The sequence below is a fragment of the Trachypithecus francoisi genome, unplaced genomic scaffold (genome assembly GCF_009764315.1).
Source record: "Trachypithecus francoisi isolate TF-2019V2 unplaced genomic scaffold, Tfra_2.0 Lachesis_group20, whole genome shotgun sequence".
Taxonomy (NCBI): Eukaryota; Metazoa; Chordata; class Mammalia; order Primates; family Cercopithecidae; genus Trachypithecus; species Trachypithecus francoisi.
The window spans coordinates 51376142-51401671 of NW_022681466.1; the positions used below are offsets into that span (position 1 = coordinate 51376142).

The window sequence follows — 25530 nt, forward strand, 5'->3', positions numbered from 1 at the left end:
TGTTATCTCCTTTTCTGTTCTTATTGCACTGGCTAGAATTTCTAATCCTTTGTTGAATAAGAATGATGAGAGCAGATATCATTGCCTAGTTCCTGATTTTAGCAAGAAAGCATCCAAGGCTAGGTGTGGTGGCTCATGCCTGTAATCCCAATACTTTGGGAGGCCAAGGTGGGAGGATCACTTTAACCCAGGAGGTGGAGGCTGCAGTGAACTGTGATCGCACCACCACACTCCAGTCTGGGTAACAGAGTCAGACCCTGTCCCAAAAAACAAAAACAAAAACAAAAAAAAAGAAAAGAAAGCAAGAATTCAGTCTTTCACTGTTAGGTATAATGTTACCTGTAGTTTTTTTTGTAGAGGCTCTTTATCAAGTTGAGAAATTTCCCCTGTATTCCTACTTTTCTGACAATTTATCATTCATGAGGTGTTGAATTTTTTCGAATACTTTTTCCACATTGATTGATATGATCCTATGGGTTTTCTTCTTTAGCCTATTCACTTGGTGGGTTATATTGATTGATTTTCAAATGTCAAACCAACCTTTCATTTCTAGAATAAATTACACTTGGTCATAGTATAGAATTATTTTTATATTGCTGAATTCAATTTGGTAATATTTTGTTAAGAATTCTTGCACCTATTCATGAGGGATATTGGTCTGGATATTTATCTTTTTAGTACCATCTTTGGTTGTGATACAGGGTCATAATAGCCTTGTGATGAATTGGGAAGCACTTCCTTCTCTTTCCTTCTATTTTCTGGAAGATATTGTATGTAACTAGTTTTAATTCTTTTTTTTTTTTTTTTTTGAAACAGGATCTTAACTCTGTCACCCAGACTGGAGTGCAGTAGTGTGATCATGGCTCCCTGCAGCCTCAACCTCCTGGGCTCAAACGATCCTCTGTCCTCAGCCTCCCAAAGTTCTGGGATTATTGGCACAAGCCACTGAGCCTGGCCCTGTGTTAATTCTTCTGTAAAAGTTTGGTAGAATTCTTCAGGGAAATCATGTGGTCCTGGAGATTTTTTTTTTTTTTCCTGAGAAATATTGTGATACATCTTTTAGGCCTCCATGGTTTTTGAAGAGATGTTTGTTGTCATTTAAATTGCTTTCCCCCTATAAATAAAGTGTTTTTGTCTAGGTGCTTTATATATTTTTTCTTAGTTTTTAGTTTTCAGAAATTTATAATGTGTTTTGCTATGAATTTTTGGGAGTTATCCTGATTGGGATTTGCTCGCCGTTTTTTTTTTTTTTTTGAGACAGTCTTGCTCTGTCGCCCAGGCTGGAGTGCAGTGGCACAGTCTTGGCTCACTGCAAGCTCTGCCTCCTGGGTTCATGCCATACTCCTGCCTCAGCCTCCTGAGTAGCTGGGACTGCAGGCACCCGCCACCACACCTGGCTAATTTTTTATTTTTAGTAGAGACAGGGTTTCACCGTGTTAGAAAGGATGGTCTCAATCTCCTGACCTCGTGATCCGCCCACCTTGGCCTCCCAAAGTGCTGGGATTACAGGCGTGAGCCACCGTGCCCGGCCTGCTCACCTTTTTAATCTGTTGTTGGCTTATGTCTCTTGTCAAATTTGGGGAGTTTTCAGCCATTATTGCTTTGAGTACTTCTTTTTGCCTCACCCTCCTTCTTTCCTCTAAGGACTCCAGTGACACAAATGTTAGATCTTTTTGGTACAATAGTTGCCCAGGTCCATGAGTCTGTTCATATTTTTTCCAGTCTTTTTTCTCTCTGTTGTCAGATTAGGTAGTTCTATTGTTTTGTCTTGGAATTCACTGATTGTTCCCTCTGTCCTCTCCATTCAGCTCTTGAGCCCATCCACTGAGGTTTTTTATTTTGAGTATTGCATTTTTTGGTTTTAAAATTTCCATTTGGTTCTTTGTAGCTCCTTTTTTTAATTTTTCTTTTTTTATTTTTATTTATTTATTTATTTATTTATTTTTTGCTGAGGCTGTCTATGTTTCCATTTGTTTCAGGTGTGTTTGCAGTTGCTCATTGAAGCATTTTATTACAGCCATTTTAAATCTTTGTCAGCTGATCCTGACATCCCAGTCATCTCAGGGTTGGCATCTATCAGTTATCCTTTGTCATTCAGTTTGAGATTTGCTGGTTCTTTATATGATTAATACTTTTTTATTGAAACCTGGACGTTTTGTATTATGTTATGAAATGCTGGGTCTCATTGAAACCTGTTTTTTGTTTGTTTGTTTGTTTGTTGGAGACAGAGTCTTGCTCTGTCACCCAGGCTGGAGTGCAGTAGCGTGATCTCGGCTCACTGCAACCTCCACCTCCCGGGTTCAAACCATTCTCCTGCCTCAGTCTCTGGAGTAGTTGGGACTACAGGGGCATGCTACCATGCCTGGCTAATTTTTGTATTTTTATTAGATTGGTGCAAAAGTAATTGCAGCTTTGCTATTAATGGCAAAAACCACAATTACTTTTGCGTCAACCTAATAGTAGAGACGGGCTTTCACCATGTTGCCCAGGCTGGTCTGGAACTCCTGGCCTCAAGTGATTCATCTGCCTTGACTTCCCTAAGTGTTGGGATTACAGGTGTGAGCCACCACACCCGGCCTAAACTTGTTTTAGCTGGCCTCCTCTGACACCCCTCTGGGAGAGGGGTGGCACTGCCTCAGTACCACCAGGTGGGGGTAGAAGTCCAAGTTCCTCACTTTGCTTCTGTTGACACTTAAGAGGGGGATTCCCTGTTACTGCTAGACAGGGTGCAAGTTTCAGCTCCCCACGTGGTCTCCACTCACACTGCAAGGTCAGGGAGAGCACCTGTAATGGCTGGGATGCAAGTTCTGGCTCCCTACTTGGCCTTCTCTGATACCACCCAGCTGGGGATGTTGGGACTCCTTGTTACTGCCTAGTGAGGGGGAGGTCTAGGCTCCCCATTCAGCCTTTGTGGCATGGGTGGATGGGGCTGCATGCTTTCCTGTGGCGTTTGGCTGCAGTAGGGTATTTATTGCCTAGGAATTTTCTGTCTTGCCAGGCCACCCTTTTCCTGGTCCTTCAGATAGCAGATTTTGTTGAGGTGTTTTTTTTTTTTTTTTTTGTAGTGGCTATTGGCATTTCCAGATTGCCAGCTTCTCCAGTACCCTTTCTGGGATAATGAGACAAAAAGAAAGCCCAGGAGAGTCACCACCATCCTCAGTCCTGAGGTCCCTGGCCTGCTTGCCTTCTTTTCTCCACCTCTCAGAGTCTTCCCATGTCTGTCTTGTATGTGATGTCCCAGGTTTTTAGTTGTACTTAGCAGGAAGTATAGGAAAAAATATACCTACTCCATCTTCCCACAAGTGGAAGTTCCTTAAAAAGAATTATGAGGCATAAGTTACATAGAGTGACGTAGACCAGTCTTTCCAAACGTGTACCTGGGAACTACCACCCAGATTCCTAGCACCACAGCAGGCTTCCTGTGAGGAGGGACACATTTTTATTTGCATCTTTAAAAAATCGGGCTGACTGCCAGGTGGAAAATGGATTGGTGGGAGGCAGGGGAGGGACTGATGGCCTGAGTGTTCTCAGACACCATCATCTGTCCCTGATGGCCTCTGTGGGTGGGGTGGGGTGGCCTGGGCTCCATGGTCACCTCCCTCCTCTTTGGCACTGGATCATCAGTCATGGTCAAGCAGTCCAGGGCTGCCTGATGTGGGTGGGGAACCTCTGCTCTTTCTGGCATCAGACTCAGTGTCAAGAAGCAGAAGCACATTTCAGCTTTTGTACACCCTCTTTCCTGACCTCTGGGGTCAGGTGTTAATTTCCTGTTGCCTAACTGTACTCCACATTCATTTTGTCAACAAACATGCTGTATTATGGATTGCTAAGGACATGACTGCTGTGGCTGCTTTGCTCTGCATGGCCCTGGATTATGGTGGTGTGATGGGGAGAGCAAACGGGGTTAGAGAGAGAGGAAGAAGAAACACTGTGTGTCTACAAGAGAAAGAGAGAGAGAAACAAATGCTAGAGACTAGATAGGAGATAGGCTTGGCTGCAGGTCACTTGGATAGCCTCAGTTGCCTCATCTGTAAAATGGAGCCAATATTTTCACCTTTAGAGAAATGTGGGAAGGATTGGAGATTCTGTTGTTAGAAGGACTCAGCTTATAGTAGGAACCTAGTAAATAGACATGATCATTATTATCATTGTAATAAACTAATGGAAAACTGTACTTCTTTATCTGTTGGATATCTGTCCTCAGGCCTACTGTGTAAAAAGTCCTTCTGTAAGAATCTCTTGGATTTTCCTTTGACAAAAAAAAAAGAGGAGAGGCCTTGAGGGGGTTGGTCTGAGATCCAAGTTGGGGCAGGGCTGATGCCTGGGGAGATCTGGGCACACTGAGGTAAGTGGCCCAGACTTGCTTCCAAGGCTGATTAACAGGCTAGCATTGGCCGGGCACGGTGGCTAATGCCTGTAATCCCAACACTTTGGGGGGCTGAGGTGGGCAGATCACGAGGTCAGGAGTTTGAGACCATCCTGGCCAACATGGTGAAGCCCCATCTCTACTAAAAATACAAAAATTAGCTGGGTATGGTGGCGTGTGCCTGTAATCCCAGCTACTTGGGAGGCTGAGGCAGGAGAATCACTTGAACCAGGGAGTCGGAGGTTGCAGTGAGCCAAGATGGTGCCACTGCACTCCAGCCTGGCAACACAGCGAGACTCCATCTCAAAAAACAAAAACAGACTAGCATTTATTGAGTGCCTGCTGTTCACCAAGCTTTCTGCACTGACCCTATATGGGGGTAATTATATCTTCAGTTTTACTGCTGAGGTTTACTGCTGAGGAAACTGAGCTTGAGTGAGAAAAGTGACTCTGCCTAGTGAGTTAAGTGGAACCAGTATTTGAACCAAGGCCTGTTTGGTGCCAAAGCCTGGGTGCTGCCCAGGATGCACATAACCTTGCCAGTCAGGTTGAAAGATGGCGTAGGTCAGCGGGCCACCAGAGGCTTACATGGAGAGGCCTGGACTGCAGCGGGCCTCTGGCTCTATTCAGACTGGCCTTCTGCCTATCAAACCAGCTGCAAGGGGCTGCCTCTCACTCCACAGGGGTCTATGGGACCTGGATCCAGTTGGGCATAGTCTGTGGGGGGAAGTTTGCTCCACAGGGGCCAGCTGGCCACATCTGTCAACTTCCTGGCTGACTGCCTGGATACTCCAGTCCCAGGATCCTAATGGGCAGTGTGCAAGTTGGAATGGGGGTAGTACAGCGGAGGAGAGGGGTCTGGAGCCTGGTCTCAATTCTGACTTGGAGGAGAGGAGATGATGCATAATGGTAGGTTGGCTGCCAGCAGCCAGGGACTGCTAGCCAGTGTGGACATCCAGAAGGGTGCTCAAGGTGTCTTCTAACTTGACTCTTGTCACTTCCTTCTCCCCTGTTGTCCCCATCAGCTAGTGCCTCCCAACTTGTATGTCCTGCTTCAACCCTGCCTCTGAAGCCCACCTTCTTGTCCTCACCCTCCCACCCCCACCCCACTTCTTGTGCCCCATGCTTCATAACTCTGGAGAGGCAGCCCATATTTGAATTTCGTCTTTCCCACTTTTGTCAATAAATCTAGCAAATGTTTGTTGGGCTACCCCAGGCCTGACTGTTTTCACTGTTGAAGCTTCAAATGAGATAATGGTATGAGGTTTGGGGAAATAATTTAACTTCTCTAAGTCTCTGTTTTCTCATCTGTAAAATTGTGTGTGTGCAGGGTAGTGGGGGACTTATACCCACCTCAAGGGTTGTGAGGGTTAAAAAGATGGGGCTCCAGTCTCCAGGTGCCTCCTGCCCCTCCTTCCTTACCCTCAGCTTCTTTCTCCCCTTTCTGATATCTTTACTGTGCCTACCTCTCGATGAGCATCTGAAAATTCTACAAGGCTCGGCACGGTGGCTCACGCCTGTAATTCCAGCACTTTGGGAGGCCAATGTCGGTCTGACGTCAGGAGTTCAAGACCAGCCTGGCCAACATGGTGAAACCCCGTCTTTACTAAAAATTAGCTGGGCTTGGTGGCAGGCGCCTGTAATCCCAGCTACTTGGGAGGCTGATGCAGGAGAATTGCTTGAACCCCCGAGTCAGAGGTTGCAGTAAGCCAAGATGGTGCCACTGCACTCCAGCCTGGCGACAGAGCAAGACTCCATCTCAAAAAGATAAAATAAAATAAAACTGTTTTTGACATGGCAGATAGATAACCCAAAAACTCCCTGAATAAAAGATAAAAATAATCCTTTAACATTTATAGCCAAAATTGGCAAAGATCAATATGTATGATTTTGCTCTGTGTTCACAAGATATCGTTAAATTATACTCACCCAAGTGGAAACGGGGTAAGAATAGTAATATGTGCTACAGTGCTATTTGTTATAGCAAAATGTTAGCAATGCTCTAGATGTCTGTCCCTAGAGGCCTAGCTCGAGGATGTGGTCAGTACTCAAAGGTGCCTAATGCAAAGTGGCTGTTGAAAGTAGCAAGGTGTCTCCTCCAGTCTGTTCCAGTGGACGCTCAGAGTAATGGTTCAAGAACACAAATCTGTTCACATGTATCCCTGCTTAAAATAGTTTATGGCTCCACTGACATGCAGTGAAAATCCAAAAATCTGTCCCATGGCCCTCCATCATCTGTCTGTTCCCTGCTGACTGACCTTGGTCCCCTCACCCTGCCTCTATCCTTCCTTCTTGCCAGCCCTCACCCTGTGCTCCAGCTGCACCCACACTGAACCTGCCCTGTCCACTCACTGCCAGGCCTTTGCATATGCTGTGCCCTGTGTCCGCAGTCCCAGCCCCCAACAACGTTTACCCTGCTAACTCCCTTATCCTGTAAGACTGAGCCTTGCTGACTCCCAAGTCTGAGTGAGGGGCTTCCTCTGGGCTCCCACATTTCCCTGGGCAGCTCCTATACAGCAGGGGCTGTGCTGTGAGGCAGCTGCTTCCTTGTTTGCACATAGTCTTTGAGCTCCTCGGGGCAGGGACCTGTCAAAAGACAAAATGACAATAAATTTAGTTTAAAGATCTAATTGGCTTTTATTTGAAATTTTAGAATTGGGCAACACCTCATTCTTATAAAATAGAATGATCATTTAATGAGCTGAACAGAGGAGATTGGCTTTATAGGCAGAAAGGGTTGAAGTAAGCAGACAGAACAAAAAGCAGACTGATTTCAAAGTTGCTTTCCTTGTAAAGGTTAAAGCAGAGGGGACTTCCTGTCATGCTGGCTAAAAGTGGCCTGTTTGGGGATTTGGCTATTATCTCTCTGTGTCCTGATTTCTTGGAAGATCAGATAAACAATTTAGTTTTGGCTTTGTAGCATGAAACTTCAGCATGAGTGAATCCATTTTCATTTGGTCTGTTGGAGCTTATCCAGGAGCTCAATTCAGACCGATAACCCTCCTACAAATCTTATTTCACAGACCACATCTTGTGATTTGTTGTAGTCTCTGCATCCGGCATCACTCTTGGTACGTGCTTGGTATATAGGAGGCATTTCATAAGTTTGAACAGCAAAGGGGAGGAGAGAGAAGGATGTGGAAGGGTTCCCTGTAGAAATTCTGAGCCAACTTGGGCCTGGGTGATGGGTTTCAGGTAGGCAGGCAGAGACTGGCAAGGGCATTCCAGGCGAGGAGAGTGGCTGGGTCAAAGGTGTGGAGGTGTGAATGTTGGGAGACCACAGCACACAGCAGGCCAGAAACGAGGGGACAGCCCAGGATTGGGATTCAGGGCATTTTATTTCTTCCAGGGCTGTCATTGGAAGGTTTCCTTAGCTCTCTAAGCCTCAGTTTCCTCATTCAGAAAGCAGGGCTAATAGTCACTGTATTATGAGAATCAGTTGAGGTAGTAGGGCACATGACAGCACATTGTGAACCCTAAATTGCTAAGCAAATGTTGGATAATTGTACTATTATTAATTGTTTCAGGATGCCTAGTACCAGATTGATGGTGGGGGGCTTCAGAAGTAAAGCTGGGGAGCTCTGACTTCCTTCCAGCTGCTGATGGGAAGGCCTGGCCTCTGATGCTCACACAAGGGGATCTGGCACAGACACAGCCTTGGTGAGAGCAAGGAGGGCCACTGGGCCTGGGGGACAGGAGGAGGGCAGCCACAGGGAGTAGATGCTGCTGCACCTTGGGGCCAGGGTTAGGACCCAGATGGGGAAGGCAGCCATGTTGGCATGGACACCAGCTCACCACAGCCAGCAGCACCCAGAGGCCATTGGTTCAGCAGGACAGGAGGTGTCTCAAGCCCTGCAAGAAAGCAATATATGGGCATGGACTAACGGATGACACCAAGGGGAGGGCTTACACACCTCTCTGTGACTGGCCCGTCACCCTTACCTCTCCTCACTTCACATGCTACACTCCAGGTGAGCTGTTTATCTTGCAGCTCTGGGTCATTGCATGGGCTGATCTCTCTGCCACACATGTTGTTTGCCTGTCCCCATTCCTTTGCCTGGCCACCTCATATTCATCCTTCAGATGCAGCCTGTGTGAGAAGCCTTCCTAAGTGCCCAGGTCTGAGCAAGGTGCCTTTGCTTGTGCCTTGTGCGTCTCCCCTCACTCTACCTAATCAGAGAACTCATCACCCAGTAATTGTTTATTGACCTTTCTGTCTCCGCAGTAGACTGGAAGCACCCTGAAGGCTCATCAGTCTACTCCCAGAGCCTAGTATGATGTCTGGTGTATTGCTCAATAAATGTTTGTAACATGGACAGATAGATGAATCCATGCATGGATGGATAAGAGTAAGAATAGATGGTGGATGAGTAGATACACAGATGGTGGAGGAGTGATGGATGAAAAGATGTGTACATATCTGGGTGGATGGATGGAGTAAATCTTACATGTGTGCATGCATGGATTGGTAGTTGAAGAATGGATGGATGAAAGAATATAAGAAATGAGGTCAGGTGTGGTGGCTCATGCCTGTCATCCCAGCACTTTGGGAGGCCAAGGTGGGCAGATCACTTGAGGTCAGAAGTTCAAGACCAGCCTGGCCAACATGTGAAAACCCATCTCTACTAAAAATACAAAAGTCTCTACTGAAAATACAAAACAATTAGCCGGGTGTGATGGTGCACACTTGTAATCCCAGGTACTCAGGAGGCTGAGGCAGGAGAATTGCCTGAACCCAGGAGATGGAGGTTGCAGTGAGCCGAGATTGTGCTACTGCACTCCTGCCTGGGTGATAGAGCAAGACTCTGTCTCAAAAAAAAAAAAAAAAAGAAAGAGAAATGAATGGTGGATACATAGATGAATTAACGGATGGATAATGAGTGCATGGGTGATTGAGTGGATGGATAAATAGGTAGATAATCAGCGCATGCGTGGATAGATGGTTGGAGGAATAGAGAATGAATGAATGCATGGATGGGTGAGTGGGTAGATGAACAAGATGGTGACCGTGTCCCCCAAAGCTCAAGTGCTGGAAACGTAGTCCCCAGTGCAATGGTTTGAGAGATAGGACCTTTAAGAGGTGGTTAAAGGTCACCTCAGGAATGGATTAATGCTATCGCCTCAGGAATGGGTTCCTTTATAAAAGGATGAGTTTGGTCCCCTTTCCTCTCTCTCTTGTCTCTGTGATGGCTTCTGCCATGTGATGACACAACAGTAAGACCCTCGTCAGATGCAGCCTTTTGTTCTTAGACTTCCCTGCCTCCAGAACCTTGAGCCAAATACATTTCTGCTCATTATAAATTACCCAGTCTGTGGTATCGTGTTATTGCAGCAGAAACAGGCTAAGACCCAGTGCTTACCAGCGCAGTGCCCACAATGCCAGGCTTCATGAAGGCCAGCTTCCAGGCTAAGAGGTGGGAGAGGACGGGGGGCATTCCACCCAAAGGGACCTCTGATCTCATTGCCCCTCTCTCCAACATTTACACATCAGGAAACAGGCCCAGAGAAGATCAGGGCCTTGCCCAAGGTCACACAGCAAGCTGGGGTTAGAACCAGTCAGAACTCAGTTGCCTGTTTCCAATATTCTGCATAGACAGAGGCCGGACTGATTTTTATCCCCCTCTGAGGCAAGTAACTGCAAACTGAGACACAGCAAAACTACAAACTCTTTCTAAGGCTTATTGTAATAACTAACTTTATTTCTGCCACCAAAGAGACCATGGAATGTAGTGGCTAAGAGCTTGGACTGAGGAGCCTGATGGCTTGGGTTTGGATTCCAGCTCTGCCATTAATAGCTGTGTGGTGTTAGACAAGTGGCTTAACCTCTCTGTGCTTCAGTTCCCTCATCTATACAATGGAAGTGATATAGTACCTCCCTCATGGGTTGTGTTACTCGGGGTGAGTTTATCACATAAAGTGCTTGGAACAGCGCCTGTTGGGTGAGGATGTATGATGCGTGCCTGTGCATGTAAGGCAGTAAGAGTGAGCCTGTGTGTAAATGTGCATGAGCATGAGGCCTGAAGGTACACACGTATTTGTGTGTGAGTATGAAGGAGTGAGCATGTGAATGGATGTGGATGTGCAAGTGCAGTTGTGAGGATGTAACTGTGTATGTGTGTTTGTGTGTGTGTGAGCACTGTGGGTCTGTATCAGGCAAGGTGGAGTCATGGATGTGCATGTGGCACAGTGTGTGAGCAGAGTGTGGGATACATGGAATATTTTGACCATATGTGTATGGTATGTGTGAGGATTTACATGGAAGGTTATGTTGGGGGAGGGCTCACCAGGTGTGTGCATGCATGCATGTGTGTGTGCATGTGTGTTCGTGTGTGAAGCTGGCTCTTGCCCACATCAAGGGACTCAGAAACCTCCCCAAACAGGGTCCCAGTCTGGAAAACTGTATTTTTGATTCCTGAGGGTGGTTTTTCAAAAAATGAGTCTACCTCCACTCCAACTTCCAGCCTGGAAGCTAGAGCCAGAGGTCAGGAAGTCAGGTCAGCAGCCTGAGCTGGACCACCAGGAGCCTGGTTCACAGGAGTGGAAGAAGCAGAGGGAGAGCAGGTGCTGGGAGCTTTCAGCTTCAGAATCTGGAGGCCAAGGGCTGGATTTGGGCAGAGGTCTGACAGGATGGATGGCATGGAGCTAGTTGATGGTGCAGGACCAGCCCAGTGGGCGTTGGGACTCCCAGGTCCATACTCTTTGAGTCTGTGCAAGGTCTTGAAGGTAGTGATCCTGTCTGGGTGAGTTGTGGCCCTATTCCTGGCATTTTTTTGCTGGGTAGAAGCACCTCACACCAACTCGGCCAATATTTGTTGGTGAATGAATGGACAACAGGTGAAATGAGAAATAAATCTGTCTCTAGGGCCTGCAGTTCACTCCCTCCCACAGCTCAAGCTCCACCCCTGAAACCCAGGACTTCCCCTCCACCCCAACCCTCTCTGTGGACTCCACTCTCACTCAAGTCACTGCTCAGCCCCCAACAGCACCTTGAGGGCCTGTCCACCTTGCAGGAGCAGGCCTGGCTCAGTGTGGCTCTTCCTGGCCCATTGAGTCCCTGGGGAAGGTCAGAGGCCACTTAGGGGCACCATGGGAAACCTGAGTGGTAGCCTCACCATAGTTAGAAAGCAAGCAACTAGGCAGAGTGGAGTTTCTTCCATTCCTTTTCAGGTTCACTGTGGTCCACGTGGGGTAGTCATCCTCCAATGAGGGCCTCAGCTGCCAGGCTCAAGAACTTTGCAGATGCTGGGCCCTTTGACTGTCTGGAGAACTCTCTCTAATCAGAGCAAACACATTAAAACATGGGGCATCCACAGCCCAGCTTGAGTTGAAGTTTTTTGCCATGAATATTTTTCAAAGGATAGGATCATCTTTTGATAAGACACATTATTTATCTTGGTGTCTGAACACTTTTTTTTTTTTTTGAGACACGGTCTCACTCTGTCACCCAGACTGGGTACAGTGGCACAATCTTGGCTCACTGCAACCTCCACTTCCTAGGCTCAAGTGATCCTCCCATATCAGCCTCCTGAGTAGCTGTGCACCACCATGCCTGGCTGATTGTGTGTGCGTGTGTGTGTGTGTGTGTGTGTGTGTGTGTGTGTGTAGAGAGACAGGGTTTCACCATGTTGCCCAGACTGGTCTCGAACTCCTGAGCTGAAGCGATCCACCCACCTCGGCCTCTCAAAGTGCTGAGATTACAGGTGTGAGCCACCATGCCTGGTTGATGTCTCAACACTTTACTGCCATTACTTTCTCTGTTTTGGTCACCCTGACTTCTCAGAACCTAGCATTGTGCTCAGCACTTAGTAGGTGCTCAGTAAACATGTGTTGAATCAGTGCATTCATGACTTGAATCTGACTTTACAGATGATAACTCAAGCTGGGTTTACCAGCTAACATCATGTAAGGGGTACTAGGACATTAAACTAAGCGGGTGTTACTTTTGATTTTGAAATTTTCTTTTTGTGGTTTGGAAACCCTCATTTTTCCATTAGGTTTCAAACATTCTTATAGACCGTAGACTCAGAGACTTGTGGAGCATAATGGATAAAGCGGGGCTGCCCATAGATATGGACCCAGGACCACTACAGCTGGCCTCCCTGGGCCAGGGGTTCCCCTTGGAGCCCTAGATAGCATCAGAGGCCTCTGGCTGCAAAGGAGCAGGGCCCATCGTTTATCCAGGAGCAAGCCTGGTGTTCCTCCTATCTCCTATCCACCTGATCGGCCTGTACCGTGCCTTGAGGATTGCCCTCTTTTAGGTGCCTGGGTATGATCCCAGGTGGATCTGTATTTCCACTGGTAGCCTTGACTTCCCGAACAGCACCCCCAGCCTCCCTGCTTGCCCCTCTATAGTCTGTTGTCCATACAGCAGCCAGAGTGGGCGGGGCCAGCTTCACAGGTATGCATCCGGTGCAGCCACTCCAAGACCAGAGCTCAGAAGGGCGGTGTGCTTGGACTTCAGTGCTCTGGCCACCATCTTGAAACAATCATGTTAGCATTGAATTTGTGCTTTGTGAGTGAAGTCTGATGGGAAAACAGCACCTTCACTGGGAATTTGGAAGCTGGTTTGTGTGTGTCCCATGTCCCACTGCCTTCCCAGCACAGACTCTCGGCTGCCCACTCCCAGGCTCCTGGTGTCCCCACCTCTGCCCCACCATGGCTGTTCCCCTCCATCTGGAGGCCTTAATGTGGGCTCAAGGAGGACTGGGGACTGCTGGATTGGCCCCTGGCATCTTAGGGCGTGACAAAGTGGTGACTTTCCCCTCCCCGGGCTGAAACTTAGCATAGGCTTCTCCACGACCCCCAATCCAGGTATTGAGCATGTCTTAAAATGACTGTGGCAATCTGGAGGGGCTGCCTATTGGCCATGGGTGGAGGCAGTGTGCCGTGAGAAGAGGCAGTAGACTTTCTTGCTTCTGGTGGGGACTTTGCAGTTACGTTTTTCACCAAATCCGCAAATTGTATAACTAGCCTGGCCAGGCACCGTGGCTTATGCCTGTAATCCCAGGACTTTGGGAGGCCAAGGTAGGCAGATCACTTTGAGCTCAGGAGTTTAAGAATAGCCTGGGTAACATGATGAAACCCCGTCTCTACTAAAAAATACAAAAAGTATCTAGGCATGGTGGTGTGCACCTGTGGTCCCAGCTACTGGAGAGGCTGAGTCTGGAGAATTGCTTGAACCCAGGAGGTGGAGGCTGCAGTGAGCTGAGATCACACCACTGTACTCCAGCCTGGGTGACAGAGTAAGACCCTGTCTCAAAAAAAAAACACAAAAACTGGCCAGGTGTGGTGGCTGAGGCCTGTAATCCCAGCACTTTGGGAGACCGAGGCAAGCAGATCACCTGAGGTCGGGAATTTAAGACTAGCCTGACTAACATAAAGAAACCCCGTCTCTACTAAAAATACAAAAATTAGCCGGACATCGTGGTGCATGCCTATAATCCCAGCTACTCAGGAGGCTGAGGCAGGAGAATCGCTTGAATCCAGGAGGCAGAGGTTGCGGTGAGCTGAGATCACGCCATTGCACTCCAGCCTGGGCAAGAGCGAAACTCCATCTCAATAATAATAATAAAAATAAATAAAATTATATAGCCAGCCCTAAGAGTGAGGCTTCTACCATACATGTTTGCCCTGCGGGATCCCTCCTGGGACACTGACTGGTGAAGTCCCCATCCCCTCCTTTGGCCCCTGAGGGCCTACATGACCCAGGCCTGCTCTGCCCTTCACCTTGGTGCACCCATCTTAGCATCAAATATTCCTGCCAGGCTAGCCAGACCTCCTTCATTCCCCAGAATGGGTTCTGTGTCCCCTCCCCTCTGGGCCCTGTACATGTGGTTTGCCCTGCCTGGACAGCCTTTTTCTACCTCCTTGCTTATCAGGACAGCCTGACACCACTCCTCACCCGCCCCGCATCCAGGTTCTCACCCAGATCATAGCAATGCCTTTTCATTGTCCGGTTGGGATTTGGGGGAGGACAGAGCTTTGTCTCTTGTTTCCAGCTGTACCCCAGTGTGAGACACAGTGCCTGGTGCTCAGTAAGTATCGTTAAGTGAAGACTGATTGTCCCATCTGCTTCCTCACATCTTTGCCTGGTGATGAGCAAATGGAAGCTCAGAGAGGGCAGTGACTCACCAGCATTTCATGCTGGGATGGAGGCAGGTTTAGAGCTTGAATCTGAGTCCAGTGCCCACGCTTTCTCTCCTGCAAGGATGAAAGGCTACAGGGCTTGAGAAAACCCTCCCTTCTGCCCTGAAGGCAGAGCTGTGGCACGGCTCAGGCTTGCTTCCTCATCCCCTGAGTGTGAGGCTTTGCTGCCAACACACAGGGGCTTGTACCACCTGGGGCAGGAGGAGATATAGTCTATGGCATTGCTTCTCTGAATCTGATTGATTCAGCCCACAGTCTCAGGTCCTCCAGACACTAAAATGAACAAGATCCAGCCCCAGCTTCAGGGGTGTCTCCACCTGCTGAAGGTGGTCTCTGCTGAACTTTTCTAGGTTCTGAATCCCACCTCACCCCAACCCTTCTGCATCCTAGCTGCTAAGATGTACAAATGACTCTGCTGCCTGGACTAGTGGCTTTAGGTAGGTAATGGTGGCTCCTCAGAGCACAGAGAGGTGCACTGGAGTCCCAGAGCCCCTGAACCAGGAATCAAGCCAGGATCTGCCTGGCTCTGAAGCCTGGGCTGCGCCAAGCTTATCACATATCAGACATCCCCAGCCCCGAACTGCCTGAGAACAAGACCGCACCCAGTTGGGAGGGGTGAGGGAAGGAGGCTCTAGGGAGGCCACAGCACCTGTGCTGGGCCTGGAAGGGTGTCCCAGGAGGGATGAGAAGGAGCAGCGCAACCAAGCCAGGGTGCAGAGGCAGGGAACAGTGGGGCGAGAGAGAAGAGTAGAAGGAAGGTTCAGCCCAGACAGCAGGCTGGAGAGTTTAGATTTTGATCTGATGGTAGTAGGGAGCCACTGAAGGTGTTTGAGCAGTGTGAGGTCATCTGTGCTGGGGGAGTCTATGCTGGCTGTGCACTGGGGAGTGGAAGGGAGTACAGTCAAGAGGCCATTAGAAGATCCAGAGGTGGCTCATAGTTTTGATATATTTCACTCTGCTCAAGTTTGAGGCAGGGTGAAAGCCACTGGGAGGGAAATACACCAGAAGACGTGGAGGGCCCATGGGTGCTGAAGAAGGCTGCAGCTGGGTTGGGCATCAATGACATAAACCTGAGGGAGGGCAGGGGCATGTGCAGGGCCACGTGAAGTAGGGTGGCATTCGGGGGCTCTGAACGTAGTGGGTACTCAGTAACTGTTCATTGAATGAATGGATGAATAACCCCTTGTTTCTGGGTCAGCTCTGGTCATAGCCTCTCCTGTTTCCCACACCTCTTCTCTTTGCCCACCCTGTCCTGTGGCCCTGGGGAGACCTCAGCTGGCCCAGTAGAGGCAGTGTTGGCCCGTGGTTCCGCCGAAGGGCGCCTCCATGTTTGTGGGTGCACTGCACGCCTTCTCCCTCTCTGTCCCCCTCCCCCTCCCTGTCCTTATCTTTCCCTTCTGTCTCCATGGCGACTCACCACCTCGGCTTGCCTGCATCCCAGCCTCTGCCAGGGATTCTGAGCCGGGCTCCATCCCTCCCTCCTCGGAGCCCTGCTACCCGCAGCCCTGTCTCCTCCCCCTGGGGTGAGTCCAGCAGCAGCCTCCTCTTTCCCGGCTGTCACATTTCTTTTCCAGCTCTGCCCGGGAGTCAGCTCCTCGGGGAGACCATCCCCCAACCTCACCTTCCACCTGCCGCAGCCTGCTAGCCTTTCCGGGAGAAAAGGCATCCTTACCTCTGGTTGAAGGTCTCGGGGCCTTCCCCTCTGCATCCGGACCCTCTCCCCATCCCAGCCTCCCATGCCGAGGCCCGCCTTGTCAGTCACTTCCTTTTGTCATCGGCTTGGCAAACGGGCAAGTCTTCAGTCCTAAGATCGGGAAAGAGAGTGGGGTGGGAAGAGCCCTCTTGGGGTGGGGGATGGGCGGGGTCGGGGAGCATGAGGAGTCCCTGGAAACCCAGGATGAAGATAGAAGTCTGGATTCTGTTCTAAATCTTATTATTATTATTTTTTTCTCCAAGGAGAGGAAACAGAGCTTCATGGGAAACAGCGGCAACAGTTGGTAAGTAGCGGGGCCTTCCAGGCTGGGATGGGTGCAGTGAGACCAGGCAGTTCACTTGAAATGGCTGGTCCCGGAACACAGAGCCCGGCAGCCCAGCCAGGAGGGCTGTCCGCCTGAGGCTGGATCCGCCAGGCTGTGGAGGGAGGGACAGGAAGAAGCAGGTGGGTGCTGCAGGGAGGCAGATGCCAGCTCAGAGCAGAGAGCGGAAGGAATCTTCTAAGATCCAGAGCCATCTGCCCAACTGCAGCACAGGCTGCTGCCTTCTCCTCACTGTCCCTGCAGCATAGTGTTGTGGAGGGTATCATGCCTGGGGGCCTGGCTGAAGTCAGCACCTCATGGAAGCAGCCCCCTGCAGAAAGCTGGGAGAGGCTCTTCCCAAGCATTTGCACCAGGCACTGTGCAGACAGCTGCACACGCCTCCTCTCAGATGGTCACCCCAACGGCCCCATGAGGGATATTGCTATCCTTTCCACTGGGACAGTTAGGAAATTGGGGCCCAGAGAGGGGAAGGAACTTGCTCACATTTGCATGGCTGGGATGTGGTGGAGTCCCTTCTACCCAGACTTTCTCCCTCTCAGACTCTCTCACCACTGCTCTGCTGCCCCCACTCGGAGGCCCCCAGGTCCTAGGACACACGTCAGTGAGGCACTGGCAGAGCTTAGCCTCTCTGGAAGCAGCTCCGCCTTTCCATGGAGGCATCAATGGAAACTGGGTTGGCACAAAGGGTACTCCACTCCCAAGCCAAGGTCCCAAGACCAAATCAAGGTTGTGGTCTTCCACCACAACCCTGGCCGGTACCCCCTGCCCCCGATAGACATCCTGCTTTTCAGTGGCCTGTTTTGCCCCACAGGTCCCACACACCTTTCCCTAAGTTGGAGCTGGGTCTGGGGCCCCGGCCCATGGCACCCCGGGAGCTCCCCACCTGCTCCATCTGCCTGGAGAGGTTGCGCGAGCCCATCTCGCTGGACTGTGGCCACGACTTCTGCATACGGTGCTTCAGCACGCACCGTGTCCCGGGCTGTGAGCCTCCCTGCTGCCCTGAGTGCCGGAAGATATGCAAGCAGAAGAGGGGCCTCCGGAGCCTGGGCGAGAAGATGAAGCTCCTGCCGCAGCGGCCGCTGCCCCCTGCACTGCAGGTCTGGGGACTGGGTCTAATCAGTCAGACCCAAGAGGAGGGGGTGGCTTTGGCCCTATTCTAGAACATCAGGACAGCACCCAGAGCTCCAGGCTGGACACGCTTCCGGGTCAGGAGCTGGTCCTGGATGCTCAGGGGCCCCTTTCTTCTGGCCCAGGAGACCTGTCCTGTGAGGGCGGAGCCGCTGCTGCTGGTTCGCGTCAATGCGTCTGGGGGCCTCATCCTTAGGATGGGGGCCATCAACCGCTGCCTGAAGCACCCCCTGGCCAGGGACACCCCGGTCTGCCTCCTCGCTGTCCTGGGGGAGCAGCACTCAGGGAAGTCCTTCCTCCTCAACCACTTGCTTCAGGGCTTGCCGGGCCTGGTGAGGGCAGGGCGGAGCAGGAAGGGGGCGGGGAGCAAGGATGGGAATCCCTGCTTGGGGGAAGCTGGATCTGTTATTCTGGTCTGTGGGGACAAGGAACCGACCAACTGCTGCTCTCCCTTCTCTCCCCTGCAGGAGTCTGGTGAGGGCGGCCGGCTGAGAGGAGGAGAAGCATCCCTGCAGGGGTGTAGGTGGGGTGCCAATGGCCTTGCCAGGGGCATATGGATGTGGAGCCACCCCTTCTTGCTGGGGAAAGAAGGGAAGAAGGTGAGGGGGGAAGTGGCAGAAGGAGGTCAGGGATGGGAAGGGGAATCAAGAAGGGCATCTCTGGGGTGAGGATAGATGGGGATGGGACGGGGCAGGATTGGGAAGAATGTGGGAGAACAAGGCAGGCCTGGCCCCTTGGGTCTTCCCCTACCCCCTGCATAGGTGGCGGTGTTCCTGGTGGATACAGGGGATGCCATGAGCCCTGAGCTGAGCAGGGAAACAAGGATCAAGCTCTGTGCTCTCACCACGATGCTGAGCTCCTACCAGGTGATGGGGGACACTGATGTTGGCATCCCCACCCCACACATCCTTCTCCAGCTCAGTTTCCTCAAGGCCAGAGCATCTCACAGGCTTTGGTGTCTGGGGTCCTCACAGGTTCTGGGGCTGCCCCGGAAGGGGGAAGGTGCTCCTAGTTGGTGAAGGTGGGAACATGGGTTATTCCTAAAGGTGGGCTGATGGTCCCTGGGGCAGCTGAAGGCCTGATGGATCACAATACCCTCCAGGTCTGCCTCCAGCTTTGAGGCCAGCCCAGTCCTACAGCCTTCAAGGCCCCCATACTGGCCTCTCCCATGCTCGGAGACCTACAGGCTGCCTGCAAGCTCCCCACTCACCAGGGCCTTCCCCAGTGAAGTCACCTGGACTCTGTAATCCCTCGTACATGTTCTCTCTGATTCCAGATCCTCAACACCTCCCAGGAGCTGAAGGATACAGACCTGGACTATCTGGAGGTACAGAGACCTCTGATGTTGGGTCACCCCCACCCCTGCCCTGCCCACTAGGCCAGGGGCTGGACCCGAAGGAACTAGGTGCCCTCCTGGTCTGGCCTAGGGTTTTATGACACTTGAACAGGGTTGAAGAGGGAGGGTGGAGAGTAAAGCATGAGATGCCTGGTCTGGGGAGAGGCAGGAGAACCCCAGGCTGTGAAGTGGGAAGCCTGGCTCCTACAGCAGGCATAGGGAGGTGGGGGGACAGGTTTGGGGTGCACCATAGTCCTCAAAGTGGTGCAGCCCTGATGCTGTCTGTGTCCCACCCCCAGATGTTTGTCCACGTGGCCGAGGTGATGGGCAAGCATTATGGGATGGTACCCATCCAGGTGAGATACCTATCTCTGGATTCATTGGTCCCAGGCCCCACACCCCCAGTTGTTGGTGTCAGGACCCCTTCTCTTCCAGCATCTGGACCTCTTAGTTCGTGACTCATCCCACCCCAACAAGGCAGGGCAGGGGCATGTAGGCAACATCTTCCAGGTGAGTGGTGCAAGGGGATGGGGTGGGGGGGCCATGGACAGGGCAGAGGTGGGGAATGCTGGGAGGGGTCCCAGTAGGGACCCAAGCATGGGAGGGTGGACCTTCTAGCTCAGAGCACTCCTCTTGCTGCTTCACAGAGATTGTCTGGCAGATACCCCAAAGTGCAGGAGCTGCTGCAAGGGAAGCGAGCCCGCTGCTGCCTCTTGCCTGCCCCAGGGAGGCGGTGGATGAACCAAGGCCATGCAAGCCCTGGTGGTGAGTGTCCCTGAGAGCTGGACCTCTTTTGCGCTGCTCCCAGCTCCCCTCCTTGGGCAACCGAGCCCCTCGAAGCACCCGCCACTCCTGGCCTCTGACACCCCTTCTCCTCCCAAAGCCTGCAGTCTCTTAGCATGCAAATCTCTCCCTCAGACACAGATGATGACTTCTGCCACCTTCTGGGGGCCTACGTCTCAGATGTGCTGAGCGCGGCCCCTCAGCACGCTAAGAGCCGCTGCCAGGGGTACTGGAACGAGGGGCGTACCGTGGCCAGAGGGGACAGACGCCTGCTCACGGGGCAGCAGCTAGCTCAGGAAATCAAGGTGTGAAAACTCCCTGGAGACCCAGGCGACTCACTGGGCCCCTGCTCTCCCTGACCCCGGCGATGGTATCTCCGCAGAACCTCTCAGGATGGATGGGGAGGACAGGGCCCGGTTTCACCTCTCCGGATGAGGTATGAGCCCCTGGGGGATCCAGAATTCTGGCAGGGAGGCAGGGAGGTGGGGGTTGTGCCGAGGCCTCCGGGGTGGGGGTCTGTGTGCCCTGGGAGTGGAGATGAGGAAACAAGCGGCGCCCCTGGCTGAGGAGGAAGGAAGGAGGCAGCCTGGGTTTTCCCGTGGACAGATGGCTGCTCAACTGCACGACCTGAGGAAGGTAGAAGCTGCCAAGAGGGAGTTCGAGGAGTACGTGAGGCAGCAGGTGAGCCCTGGGGCCTGCTCGGGAGGCAGGTGTGGTCCGGGCAGGGTCTAGGTCAGGGAGAGGATGCTTGGGGCTCCTGGTCAGGGCACCTTCTTTTCCCCTCCCTGTCACAGGACATAGCCACCAAGCGCATATTCTCTGCGCTGCGGGTCCTGCCAGACACCATGCGGAACCTCCTCTCCACCCAGAAAGATGCCATTCTGGCCCGCCATGGTGTGGCCTTACTCTGCAAGGGGAGAGATCAGACCTTGGAGGCACTGGAAGCTGAGCTGCAGGCCACGGCCAAGGCCTTCATGGACTCCTACACAATGCGCTTCTGTGGCCACCTGGCTGCTGTGGGGGGTGCTGTGGGGGCTGGGCTCATGGGCCTGGCAGGGGGCGTGGTGGGTGCTGGCATGGCAGCAGCTGCACTGGCTGCAGAGGCCGGGATGGTGGCTGCTGGAGCTGCCGTGGGGGCCACAGGGGCCGCCGTGGTTGGGGGTGGTGTGGGCGCTGGGTTGGCTGCCACAGTGGGCTGCATGGAGAAGGAGGAGGATGAGAGGGTGCTGGAAGGGGACCGAGAGCCCCTTCTCCAGGAAGAGTAACCGCCCCAGGAGATGTTGAAGGACGGGAGAGATGTGAGGTGGGGATGAAGAAGAGAGGCAAGAGGGGTGAGGGTGATGCCAGGGATTCCAAGGCGCCCCCACGTACTGCACTGCCCTGCCCTGGTTGAATGCTTGGTGTCTGGGTGGCAGCTGAGCTGGGACTCAAGATGGCTCTAGGAACCTGGGAGGCAGCATCTGGGGGCAGTGGATAGAACACCTGGCCTGTTTCTGGTTGCAGATGGTTGCCGATCTGCCCTTGTCACAGATAGGCTACATCCCAGGGTTTCTGGCTGCAGGTGAGGCTCTACCCTCCCCACCTGGCTCATTTCCCTGATGACCCTGGATTGTAGGAAAGTTAAGCAGGCACCATCCTGGATGTCTGCACCTGGATGATTGAGAGACCTGTTCTTTCACAGATGTGAGAAGCCCCAGGATGATTGACCATGGTGTTCAGGAGCAGGGAGCACTGATGAGGTGCTGGGGACGAAAGGAAGGAGGGAACACTGGGCAGAAACAGAGAGATGGGACATAGTAGGCTGTGGCCCAGACCCCAGAGCAGAGAAACTTGCTGCCATGACTTCCCAAATCTGCTCCAGCCCGAGTAAGGTGGCTTCCCCACATCCTGGCCCACAGCCCCAGGGAGGCTGTCTGTGCATCCTGAACCACTCTGTGCTGGGCCTCCCCGAGGACCTGTCTTGGGTGTATGCCCTTTTTCAAGCCTGTTTAGATGGGGGAGTGCCCATGCCTCTGTGAAATGCCCAAATGCCAAAGAATAACACCTTTTCTTGCATTTTGAGCTAAGCCAGACAGCCTTTCTACTAGATTCTATCAAAATCTTGCAAAGGAAAACAAAATGAACAACTTCTATTCTTAAACACACCCTTTCTCCCCTGGGCTTGTAAGATGACGCAGCTTGATGCAGCTCCTCAAACACTAGGTCCCCTGGGAACTGGGGGTGCAGGAGTTCTCCCTCTGGGGGACAGAAAATCTGACTACTAGGAAGACTTCTAGGCTGTGAAACTGACTTCTAGGATATGAAACTGACTTCTAGGCTATGAAACTTATAGGGTATGGGTGGGCACATTATCCTTTATTTTATGAAAAATAAAATGTGTGTATGTGAATGTCAGCTTCCCAGTATATTATTGAAACAGAATTTAACCCTCAGAGGACTCCATGGTGGGGGCAGGTGAACCAATGAGATCCATTGATAGAATGCACAGATGGGAAGAGGGAGATTGGAATTCAATAGATTCGAGGAAGTGAATGTAAGAGGTCCCCATTGAGTGGCTGCGAGAGGGCTGAGGCCAAGGCCAAGTGGTTATGGCCACCTTTGTAGGCTCTTCCACTAGGACTTGGGGTTTTGTTCCTCTTGTCTCCTCTCTGAGAAACTGCTTCCCATGATCCTGTCAACAGGCAGTCAACAAGTATCTGTCCCAGCGAGAGGACAGAATGGAGGCATAAGCAGAGAGAGAACTTGGTCAAGCCTTGAAGGAAGGAGGAGCCCAGGACCACTTCTGCAGGGCTCAGCCAGCCAGGAGTTCACCCAACTGATTCTCCTCCCAGCCCCGCTCCCGAGCTCCCCATCTCAATCACAACAGCAGTCATTGCGTCCAATCCTGGCATTTTATAGGTGCACACCCAGAGAGAGAAAGTCTCAGATAAGCCTGTGCAGCTGCCAGTGACAGAAGCAGGGGAACCCCGAAGTCCCGGTTCCCGAGCTGGTGTTCTTCCCCAAGTCATTTTGTTAAGGTCAACTGTGCTGAAATTGAGATGCTCCTTTTCAGATGCTGCTTCTGGCTGATAGGTCCAGCTCCAGGGAAGTGTGTGGTGGGCAGAGGCAGGAACATGGTCTAGAACAGATGGCTCAGCAGTGAAGCTATAGTTAACAGCCTGGGTACAAAATACAGGATGTAGAGAAATCCCAGAGCCAGGGCGGGGTTCAGTGGGGTAAAGACAAATAAGAGTGACTCTCTTTTAGGGTCTGAGCCAAGGGTGGGAATAGGGTCCTAACTTTGTGTAGTGTTTGTGGAGAAAGGCTTTCTGGAAGCATCTCTCTGAGCCCTTCCACTGTCATCTGGTGGACACATGAGCTGTGAAACCTTCCAGACTTTGGAGGCTCAGGATGAGGGGCCAGAGACTCACAGAGGGAGGGTGTTACTTGGCTGGAATCCCACCCAGCAGCACTGGAAGGAACATCAGTTCAGTGTCTACCTCTCCCCACTCTGTGCACAGATGGGAAGAGGTTGGCCCAGTGAGGGATGTCTCTGCAGAGACAAGATGAGTAATATTAAGTGGTGTTTGTCTTGTGCCTTGTAGCTTTCAAAACATTTCCTCAAACATTGTCTCCCTTAAGCCTTGAAATCATCTCAAGCAGTATGTGGAACACGCAGTTTTACAGAGGAGGACACTGAAACTGAGAGAAATAATGTGTCTCAGTGGAAACAACTAGTCAGAGGTAGGCCAGGACTTGACCCCAAGAGTTCTGGTGCCAAATCCCTGGCTCAGTGGAACCTTCAAGCCTCTCCAGACTCCAAGACGACCAGGCTTCTGGGTTCCAAACCTGATTTGTTGGCTTCCTGGGCTTCCAACATTGATTCTGTAATTCACAAGAGCCCAGGTGACTCATTGACTGAGGTCTCAGCAGCATGCTGACGTCTGGCTGGTTTCCCTTCTATGACCCACTGAAGGTTCCAAGATTGGTAGGTTCCAGGATTGGGTTGGAGGTTTGGTGACTTGCCGTGTGGTTCCCGTTTCTGAGGCCTCCCTCATGTTGCAGATGGCAGTACTACAAGACAAGAGGTGCCTGCATCCTGAAGGCCCCTGATCGCTTGGAGCAGGAATAAGCCCCCGACTCCACTGGCTGTCATCAAACCATGCCGTGAGCAAGGAATAAACTTTTACTGCATGAAGGGGATGCGACATCTAGGTTGACTTAGTACACCATTGCCCACCCTACTCTAACACACACAGAAATGAGTTCTTTGAAATGGAGTGATGCTGTTAACAGACAGGTAAAGTATCACCAGTTGGGGGCTGGGCGGTAAGGAAAGGCATTTTATGTCGTAGCAGAACATTTGCTAAAATTGTTGCCTACGGCAACTTGGAAGACAGACCTTGTGCTATTGAGGAAAAAAATTATTTTCAATAAAATCTCCTGCCAACCTAGAATATTCTCTCCACAAATGTGGAAAATAAAGAAAATACTAGTTCTGTGATTGAATAAGCATTAAACACATGGATGCATTACGTGTAATCAGCTAACACCATCATAAAGACAGAAATCCTCCCATGTATGTAGTCAAGCAGCTACAACCCATTACACACACGCTGTCGTGTATGAGGACTTGAACTCAGGTGAGAGAGAGCTCCACGGCGTTGTTGTTTGCTATACATGCGCTCACAGCTTACCTAATTCACCTGGTGGTTGGGGTGGCATCTGTGCTAATTGTTGCCTTTTTCTTTAGGGAAAATAAAGCAACTTGAATCTCTAGGAAATGTAGGTTGTTGGCCGGGCACAGTGGCTCACGTCTGTAATCGCAGCACTTTGGGAGGCCGAGGTGGGCCGATCATGAGGTCAGGAGTTCAAGACCAGCCTGGCCAATGTAGTGAAACCCTGTCCCTACTAAAAACACAAAAAATTAGCCGGGCATTGTGGTGGGCATCTGTAATCCCAGCTACTTGGGAAGCTGAGGCAGGAGAATCGCTGGAACCCGGGAGGCAGAGGTTGCAGTGAGCCGAGATCATGCCACTGCACTCCAGCCCAGGCAACAGTGCGAGACTCCGTCTCAAAAAAAAAAAAAAAAAGCAGGTTGTCAAGGTACCTAGTTGCACCTTGACACACCCTTGGTGACAGCAACATGGAACACTGTCATCCTTGATGTTACACTTATGAGAGGGGGCTCCCAGGCTTTTCAGAAAAACAGTTCTGGGTTTTAATTCTGGTAAAAGATTTATTTAAACTTTTAAAAGACTTGCATAAGTATCTGAAGGAACAGAGGAAGGATTTACAAATACAAGCTTTCTCAAGGAAATGTTCTAAGAAAGGGGAGGGGGAGAAGGGGTCTCTTTTCCTTTTGGAAACAAGACAAATGCCATCTTAGTTTTATTTACCTTTACAGTTTCCCCACTTTGTTATTATTTTATAGTAACACTATAATTTGCTAATGATCTCCATTGCTTTTTTTTACCTTTCTCTGGGCAGTTTGAAGCCATTAAAATATTCAGCGAGCCCACAGTGAAACAGTAAAGCTGATCAGGCTGTTAGAACAAAACATCATAGACTGGCTGGCTTATAAACAACAAAAATTTATTTCTTACAGTTCTGGAGGCTGAAACTCCAAGAACAAAGCTCCAGCAGGTCTGATGTCTGGTGAGGGCCTGCTTCCTCATTGACTTCTGTCTTCTCATTTTTACCTCACATGCTGGAAGGAGTGGAGGGTGTCTCTGGACTCTATTCTACAGGGGCAC

The 25530-nt window shown here is 51.1% G+C and overlaps 2 protein-coding genes across 4 annotated transcripts in view; both read left to right on the forward strand.

Moving 5' to 3' along the window:
* MAPK7 (mitogen-activated protein kinase 7) overlaps positions 1-16211 on the forward strand; it is a 34101-nt gene extending 17890 nt beyond the window's left edge. The window contains exon 9 of the transcript XR_004430793.1: positions 16087-16211. The gene's annotated coding sequence lies outside the window, so the exon portion shown is untranslated. The remainder of the gene's footprint in view (positions 1-16086) is intronic.
* On the forward strand, positions 16087-22184 carry RNF112 (ring finger protein 112). 3 transcript variants are annotated; one of them, XM_033184317.1, is made up of 14 exons: positions 16087-16302; positions 16469-16509; positions 17360-17645; positions 17802-18008; positions 18144-18275; positions 18438-18542; positions 18953-19003; positions 19312-19368; positions 19448-19522; positions 19660-19777; positions 19931-20100; positions 20178-20231; positions 20402-20476; positions 20590-22184. In XM_033184317.1, exons 1-14 carry the CDS (start codon positions 16249-16251, stop codon positions 21058-21060), a joined length of 1896 nt encoding a protein of 631 aa, XP_033040208.1. In that variant the 5' UTR covers positions 16087-16248; the 3' UTR covers positions 21061-22184. The 3 variants fall into 3 exon arrangements, with proteins under 3 accessions (XP_033040208.1, XP_033040209.1, XP_033040210.1); XM_033184318.1 differs by having other exon boundaries at positions 16150-16302; positions 17805-18008; XM_033184319.1 differs by lacking the exon at positions 17802-18008 and having other exon boundaries at positions 16150-16302.
* The last annotated feature ends 3346 nt before the right edge of the window (positions 22185-25530 follow it).